General features: G+C 34.8%; 1 protein-coding gene across 1 annotated transcript; it reads right to left on the bottom strand.

Moving 5' to 3' along the window:
- Positions 1-527: 527 nt before the first annotated feature.
- On the bottom strand, positions 528-6,227 carry LOC116583946 (amelogenin, X isoform-like). Its single transcript, XM_032331965.1, has 5 exons — positions 6,184-6,227; positions 4,593-4,657; positions 2,640-2,687; positions 1,234-1,275; positions 528-968 (listed from the first exon to the last, which is right to left on the bottom strand). The coding sequence occupies exons 2-5, from the start codon at positions 4,644-4,646 to the stop codon at positions 528-530; spliced, it is 585 nt and encodes a 194-aa protein (XP_032187856.1). The 5' UTR covers positions 4,647-4,657; positions 6,184-6,227.
- Positions 6,228-9,054: the final 2,827 nt, after the last annotated feature.

Here is a 9,054-nt window from a genome sequence, read left to right as displayed (position 1 = left end):
CAGCACTGAGATTTAATGAGAATGGATGAGAGTCACCCTACTGTATTTCTAATTCACTTGTAGAAATTTCCACTAATGAAAGATTATTTTAAGCTAAAACTTGGAAAAGTTATTATTGTAAATTAATCTATTCATCTATTAATTCTAGCATTCATTGCTAGGATTAAGGTTAGGTTCAAAGGCTAAAATCTGCCCAACTTAGCTGACTTCAGTTACACTGAACACTGGCCTTACATAGGTCTCCCTTAGGTATTTAAAGAAACTTCCCACATACTATGTTTTATTTTCCATTTTGCATTCTCTTCACTCCCCAAATTACTTTTAGTATCCTTCAGTGTAATTCTAGCTGCTGTTCCTAATGAAATGATTGAAAGCTAAGGAAGACTGATATTCCTCACACGGTTGGCCATAAAATGAAAGCATTCTGGTAGTCTATATTGTTGCCGAAATTCAAAATTATATAGATATTGAACCTACCATAAATATGCCATGTAGATAAATACTATTTCCCAGGTGTCACAGTGGCTTCAAGGGTTACTCACCACTTCCTCCCGCTTGGTCTTGTCTGTTGCTGGCCAGGCTTCCAGAGGCAGGTCAGGAAGCATAGGGGGCAGGGGCTGTATGGGGAACATCGGAGGCAGAGGTGGCTGTGGTGGCAGGGGCTGGATGTGGTGCACGGGTGGCTGGGGATGAATGGGCTGGTGAGCCTGTGGCTGGACGGTCTGGGGCTGGAAGGGCTGCTGGGCTGGCAGAGGGAGGTTTGGCTGGTGGTGTTGGGTTGGAGTCATGGAGTGTTGGCCAGGAACAGGCATCATTGGTTGCTGGGGGACCACGGGCTGCTGTGCTGGCATCATGGGGATGTGGTGATGAGGCTGTAGGGCATGACTCGGGAGATTCTGCTGGGACAGCACGGGAATGATTTGGTGGTGCAGCCATCCACCCATGGGTTCGTAACCATAGGAAGGGTACTGGTGAGAAACAAAGAGTCAGGTTTACCATTGGCCCCATTGACTTCCAGCTGTAAAAGTAGTCATGTTTTCTTTGTCATTAGGGTAATATGAATATTTATTCGTTTTTCCTTGTATAAGAATTTCTAACTGTTCACATGACATGATATGAAACTAGATTTCACATTAGTATCCGTATGAGGTAAAGGTATATTATTTCGCTTAAAAGAAAAATGAAATACATGCTTAAAATTCTAAGGAAATAAAGAACAAAAAGTCTGCATACCGGATGCCTTATGTTCTGGTACCATTTCAGAGGTGTAAGGACCTTAGGAGAAAGAGACATTAGAACAAGTTTGTTTTAATTTAGTTGCATGAAATGCAGACTCACTAATGCAGTCTTCCCAAAATTGGGAGCCTGAAAATGTGAGTTCTACAGAAGAAAGAATAAGGTAAACATTTGTCAGATACATCCTATGGTGAGGCAGTGTATTACATCCATCACATACATTTCTCATGTTTTCCTACATACTCTGAGGCAAATGTCATTACTGTCACTTTTACAGACAAGGTCATGTGGAGTTAAAGAGGCTTATAATCTTACTGAGGTGATTTTAATTCCACAGCTCCTGTTCTTCTTTGCAAGAGCAAAACAAAACAAAAAGATTAATGTCATATAACATTAATTTTTGTCTTGATGTCACAATGAAAAAATAAAAGTGAAACATTGTGTCTCAATGTAAAACACAGTCAAATATTCTGGTCAAATATGCCAACCTTTTGAGATATAACAAAATCATGCCTCAAATTGTTAACACTTTTCATCAGTTTGTATAAGTAAACAGATTCATGAATTATCTTCTGAACCTATGAAAGATCTTAGTTTCATTTCTTCAAAAATAAAATTGTACTTGAGTAACCTCAGGTCCAGGGATACACTCATGTAGTAGTATAGCATTTATGTCAATACAAGAAACAATTACTAAACTTGCTCAAGTTACATGTGACAAAGCACTTTTCATATAGCTTAACTATTTCACTCCTCAAACTATCTGAAGTGTGGGCATTCTAATTATTTCCCTGCTTCAGGAAATGAAACATTGTCATTATCTCCCTGCTTCAGGTAATGAAACCAAACAAAGCTCCTGAGAGAAAAACAATTTGCCCAAGTTCCTATGGCTAAAATGTAGTTGAGAAGAGCTTTAAACCTGATTTCCAGAAAGCATGCTTTCCATTGCTCTGAGAACGTCTCATAGACTTCTTGGTCATTGAACATTCAATAAAGAGAAACAAGGGAGACCCACAGAGTGTGAACATCTTAGAATCATGAGTTGTTTAACTGTAAAGGACCTTAAATAACATCATACCTGACTTCCCCACCTTTTATAGGACTGGAATAGAACAAAACTGTCCAGCCAGAGCACTTTCTGCACTACCATGCAGCCTCACCCTGAGTGGTAGTTCATGATGGATAGCTATATAGCCATAGAGGAGAAACTGAGTCAAAGAGGCCAATTAGAAGTATGCTGGGGCAGTGCAGGCTTGAGGCAACCCCTCAAATGAGAAATGGGGTAACATGAACTGGAAAAGTGGGACTGAGAAATATCTTGAAGAATCAACACAGTATTCTTTGCGGACCCCAGAACATTGTTAACTCAAACGATGGTCAGAATTAGTAAAGAGAAAAATTACCTCATAGCTGAAGTTGATATAACCAGGGTGCCCAGGATGAGGTGGTAGCTTTTATGGAGGGAAAGGAGGAGAAGCAGCAAGAGGGTGGGGAAGAGAAATAGCAAGGGAGAGGAAGACAGAGGAGGAAGGAGGGATATCAGAGAAAGAGAGGGAGAGAGGAGAAGAAATTAAGTCAATATGCAGTTGTCCACATTAAGAGAAACTACTTTATAAGAATCTGTACAGTGCAAAATACATTTGAAGTCTACTTTTGTTTGAACCCGTATGCTGTGCAGGAACCTTTTAAAGAGGTCCAGGACAACTAAACGACTTTCCCAAGACCTGGAAACAAAAACCAGTGCACATTTAGCCTCCAGTGATCAGACAACACCCACATCCATATGGTCAACTAATCCTACTATAATCCCAACCACCGTTTTATATCTTAATGAAACTCACTCCATTTTGGAAAAAGAGGTTTATTGTTCTTACACAATTATGAAATAGCAAGAAGAGGAGAACTGTCTCACAAATCTTTTCTTACAGATAAGAGGTAGATAGTGATTAGTTATCAAAGAGGTTCCTTACAAATATCATGCAAACCACATTAACAACAACAGAAGAAATAACTTCCTGTGAGTTATTGATGAATATGAAAATATGGGTGTGTTAAAGTGGAAACACTATCAATCCCTTGGAAAGTGAAAGAGTTGATTTATGAAATTTAAATCGGTTCTTTTAATTATTCTATCAAAGTTTTTATGACAAAAAAATTAAAGTTCAAAATAAAAAAGAGCCTAAGTAGTTATCTGCACCAGGACTGTCTGTCTCGTCAAAAAAGAGGCCATGTAACTGATGCCTGCCGTAGGCAACGCTTGTTGTCCCTAGATAGGGAGAGAGAAAGATGAGAGAGAATCATGCAGAACATCTCCCAGAAACATCAAGCTAATTAAAGCTATATTATTTTTAAATGCTCATATTTTCTAAGAGGGCTTTTTGGCTCCCACCTGACTGTGAATTATTTTAGTCATGCAACTTCTTTTCCTATACCTCCTTTATATAAGTCCCCAGGGAGTGGGTATGTTGAAGACTAGGAAAAGGGCTCTATTTGTAATTTAGGGATCTGTTAGGATACTGGGAATTGCCACAATGTAGGATTTCAGGAACCAGAGCACAAAATCTTGGTCTTTGGGAGAGAGATGAAGAGAAGAGGTAGCTCTGCTGGCTTCTGATTCATCAACTGCTCTTCATGCCACCAAAAAGCAGCTGGGTTCTTTGTTGCCGGCATATGATCTAAGCTATCATATCTTATGTACATATGTCTAAAGGGAATGGCCCTGATTTCCAGGTGCTTGGTACATTTGAATGTAAAATATATCCATGTGAATTTTGCACAACCACATGGGAAGTCAATAGTTTAGCAGGTGCACCCAAAGGGATGTGGCCTCTGACAACAAGATGAGATGGTTCAAGAAGGAAATTCCTAACACCTAACTAATAATTCCTACCTTCTGAAGGAAGACAGTACTAAGGTTTGCAGAGCAGGAAGAGAGATGGATTCTTGTGAGAAATTGTGTTTTAGAGAAAACTTGTGTTTTGTAGTATTTGCTCAAGGCTGTTAGAGGCCTTTCTCTGAAGGCCTTTCAAGGGTGCCTCAAAAAGTTCCTTCAACTGAAGATAGGCAATGATATGTACAGAGTGATTGTTTGCACATACTCTCCTGAAGTGTTTGTTAAAAAGCAAATTCCTGGACACTATGCCCACTCTGGCTATACTAAATCAGAATCTTGGGTAGAGGCATTTGGGAATATTTCTTATAACAGGATTTTCCAAGTGTTTCTTAAACACAGAGATACTTGAGGACATCAGATCTCATACTATCTTAAACTCTAAAGTTAAACAGCTTTGGGGCAGATTTTTATGTCCAAGCTTGTGAAATTGGAAACTGACTGATATAAGAAGCATTTTACTCACAGGCATAGTGAAGGCTGCTCCCAAGAGGCAGGCAAACAAAATCCAGACTCCCATTTCTCATGGACCTGAAATATAAGTCAACATCTGCCTTTCTTGTCTCATCTCAAACATGAACATAATTAGTGCTTTATAAAATATATACACTTCACATTAGTCTATTGCTTATAAAGAGTTTGGGACCATCCATTGTATTACTTTAGTCACATGAAATCTCTAGTTCTTAGCTCATCTTGTTTCTTGGGCCACAGCAGTGTAAAGATGCTTTTCATTTATATTTGACCTAAACAAACATAGAGAAATGAACTGCTTATCTTTATGTAATTTGAAATGCTGTTTTCCTTTACCTGTCTAGCCTATATAGTCATCTAAGGTCACAGAAGCTAACTGTAACTTTCAAGTGATGATTAAAGACTGCTGTTGACTCTAGTAGTTCAGCAGATCATTAAGGTATTTACTATTATTGTATAGCATTTTATACTTTCAGAACAAGGAGCCACAGAAATATTTCTATTATCGTTCACTGGGCAATTGCTTCTACTAAAAACAAAAACTAATCATCTGAGAAAAGACATTACGCAAATTGCCAAAATAGATTGAGTGAGTAGGATTTACGCTACATGTTCCAACGCTGCAGTATCATAGAGAGGCCTTTAAGTAACATCTCTGAGCTCTAGGGGTTTACATTGCAAAAAGATGTAAACAGGACCTCTCCCAGAAAGAGAGGTTTCTAATTTTCCTTGATTCAGGTATTATTTTATTCTTCAATGAATTAAAATGATTTCTACCAAAAAGCTTCCATCATTAGTCGGTGGTATCTTTCCTTTGTTAGACACTGCTCTGTAATTACTCCATAAATTAGACACATGGGATATGAAGCAAGATCCAAACATCCTAAGAAATACACATTGCTTCAAGGCCCAATTATTGACCTACGTTGAAAACCGTAAGTAGGAAAACCTTAGCCTTTTCTATAGAAAGTGAATATAATGTATAATAATGCTGATCCAAGAACCACAAAAAGTTTGTCCATATTCTGTTTTTTAACAAATTAGTTAGAAAACATTTTGTTGATGATCCCATTTTAAAATAAGTTATTTAATGTACTTAAATAAAATGTTTTTCAATGTTGTAAACTATACCCTGAAAATATTCTTTTAAGTTAATTGATAAGTAATTAAAAGTAGTAATATTATTGTAGTTTGGATGTTATTGTAGTCAGAATGTTCTTTTGGGTTCTAGAACTAAACTTTAATATATATATAGTATATATATTTATATATAAAGTATATTTAATATACTTTTTATATTTATATTATATTCATAATATATTGTATTTATATATTTTTTGTATAATTTAAATATATTTTTTATATATGTACACATACAAATGCCTTGCTGCATTTAAAAAGTAAAATTTTCATTTAAGGAATCAAAGACCTATTTGATTATAGTCCAAATGAATTAATTTATTCTAGACAGTGTGTAATATTATAAATGTGGAATACATTTGCATCTGTGAAATATAAAATACAGAGAAATAAAGAAGCATAATAGGAAGGAGCTCAAATATTTAAAAAGAAAACCCATGTACCTTTTAATGTTTTCCTCTGAAACACAGGATGCTGGATCTTTTAAGTTTCTTCTAAGTATGAGCTCAATTTATACTATTCACAGCATCTAGAACAACCAATCATATTTCTGAAGGAAAAATGTGTTGAGTAGATCATATTTCTGAAGGAAAAATGTGTTAAGTATATCATGAATTTTTAGCAAGCTTGGTTAAATTTAAGACAGCTTTATAGTTTAATGAGTATATATAGTCTTTCATTATGGGCAATAATAGGTTTAACAGGCAAAAGAAGTTTAATTGCTCTGTTTTAAGTCTGTAAATTAGCTGATGGCACATGCTGATACATTCAGGATTACTTTAAGAACCTGTTATGTCGTTGTGGCAGGTATAATTTCAGAATCACCACTACTATATTTTCTTTCATGAAAACTGTGTCCTCTGTTCCCTGTAATTACCCCTTGATCACCATTTTGGTATCATCCAAAGAAGGAACAGCAATCTATCTTCCTCAGCCCACCCTTAAAACTACTTGCTATCAAAGGAACCAAAACTCAGAGGCAACACAGTGGCGATACTTTTACTAATGATCTAAAAGAGAAGGCAAGAGACAAAACTCACACCAGATCACACGTTTAAACATATATTTGTAATTCATTTAAACACTTATCACAGGATATAGTGACATGATTATCTCACTCCACATAGCAACAGACTTTCTTTGTATTATGGCCTTTCTCATTTATTTGTGCTTTCTTTCATTTATTAAACTGAATTTCTCTTTTTCAGAACCTTTTAACTGTCTAATTGTACCATCCCAATATTCTAAGAAGTTTCTACTTCACCTAAACAACTAAAGTTCAGTTCTTTCTAAGAAAATCATGAGTTACATGTTAAATTCATGTTATTTCTTCTACACTACCTTGTAAAGCCCTTGGATTTATTCTTTTGTTCTATAATCTGATATTCAATTAAAATATTATAACTAATGACTAGTAGTAATTGATAAATTTCCTAGCAATGTTATGTTAACAAAGGAAATACTGAATATATAGACAGATACAATTCTTAGTAAAGCTAGATTTCTTTTATTACTTAATATTTGTAAACTTTAATGTACATATATTATTAAATAGATGATCCATACTTGATGAATTAAATTCAAGAAGAAAACATTCATGAAGTCAATGTAATTATGATTAAGATCTTGGACTTAGGCTTATGTGAATTTTGACCCCAGCTTTATCAATGATCAAGTTACTACTGACAAATTGCTTAGCTGGTCTGAGTTCCAGTTTCCTAACCCTTGAAATGGGCAAAGTCATAGAATCCACCTAAGAGGACAAGCATGAAAACTAAACAAAGGATATCCTTGGAAAATAGAAAGTATTTATCACCTTCCTTAACTCCATCACATGAACACAGAAAATGTTTAAAAGATGCAAATAAGTAAGAATCTAAAATGATTTTAGGCAGTAAATTAGTAGGGTTTCAAATGACAATTGTGTTCATGGTTATTTTTATTTATGATTATATTTATTGGTGAATTTTTATATTAGAGGTGAGAAGGACTCCTTTTGAAAAAGGTTGTAAAACATAAATTTCAGGAAAACTGGCCATTAACTTATGTGAGGAAAGAAGCCAAGGTGATGAAACACATAGGAAAGAGAAGCAGGAAAGCATAGATTACATTTCCTCTTTCAATATTTTTACTTCCTTTTATTTAACTATAGATATTGGAGTTCATGAAAGGACATTTAAAATTTTTCATGCAACACCATGGATAATGTCTACTGATGAAGTCATTGAAGAAAAAGCTGTGGCCTTGGGTTTTACAATATTCATATCATTATGTTTTCTCTTTTCAAAAGAAAGAGAGCATTATATGGATGTACTTGACCAACAGAATGATTATTTATTGTGGCTTTAATTCTTTTCAACTCCTAGATAGCATGTTAATGCTAATTCACCATGCTCAGGGTTTGAAGACCAGTTTTATAGAAACAATGTGGTTCTTGCTTTCTCTGACCACATATCCTGAGTCATAGTTCTTAAAATGTGAATAACTGCATGAAATGTCTTCTCTTGACTCAGATGCAAAATAAGATATAAGATGACATATATTTTAAAATCATTAACTTTTTAAAAAGAAAATAAAACATCAATAGAAATTTTTTCCTGAAAACATTTCTCTTACTAATGAACTGAATTTACAAAAGAAAATTTTCTATTTTGACCTAAAATTTACCCCTCCATCAGATAAATGTTACATCATTTTCAGAGTAGTCATTTCGGTTTCTTTTGCTTCCTGAAAAGGGCAGTTATTTAATTTTCTTTATGATTTAAAGAAATGTATCATAGATATAAAATACTTAACGATAATTGTAAGGACAACTTTAGTAATAACATGGTACTTGATTAATGTTTTTCACTTATGTGTTTTTTTTTTACTTATGCATACCATGTATATATTTACACCTATGACTTTCGGTTATTATAGAAACTAAAAGAACTTTGTATTTTTAATTGTTCCTAAAAGCTTTTTTTGTAGCATGAGTTAATAGATACCCTTACAAGTTATAATTATTTTGTTTATTAGTTTTTCCTTTGCTTGACTTGCAACCCATCACATTTTGCCATTCCATAATGCTTATGCTAGCAAGTTCTCTCCTTCTAATCTGCTCCTTCTAATATACGATGTGCTGAAAATCAATATGTCCAATTTGTTCAAAGTACATGTGGACTCTCAGTAAAGGAATGTGGTGCTGCTGAGGGGGACTCGTCTGTGAAAAAAGTGGAAGAATATCATCAGTTCTATAGCATTGATTTTTTATTATGATCAGTTTGCCAGCATATAGTACATCATTTGCTTTTAATGTAGTGTTCAGTGATTCA

The sequence above is a fragment of the Mustela erminea genome, chromosome Y (genome assembly GCF_009829155.1).
Source record: "Mustela erminea isolate mMusErm1 chromosome Y, mMusErm1.Pri, whole genome shotgun sequence".
Lineage (NCBI taxonomy): Eukaryota > Metazoa > Chordata > Mammalia > Carnivora > Mustelidae > Mustela > Mustela erminea.
This window is presented reverse-complemented; position numbering and strand designations above follow the sequence as displayed.

Coding starts and splice junctions, on each gene's coding strand:
- LOC116583946 (XM_032331965.1), bottom strand. CDS start 4,646: ATGGGAGTCTGGATTTTGTTTGCCTGCCTCTTGGGAGCAGCCTTCACT. Junction 1,276..2,639: donor ATATCAACTTCAGCTATGAG/GTAATTTTTCTC, acceptor CTTTCTCCTAAG/GTCCTTACACCTCTGAAATG. Junction 969..1,233: donor ACCAGAACATAAGGCATCCG/GTATGCAGACTT, acceptor GTTTCTCACCAG/TACCCTTCCTATGGTTACGA.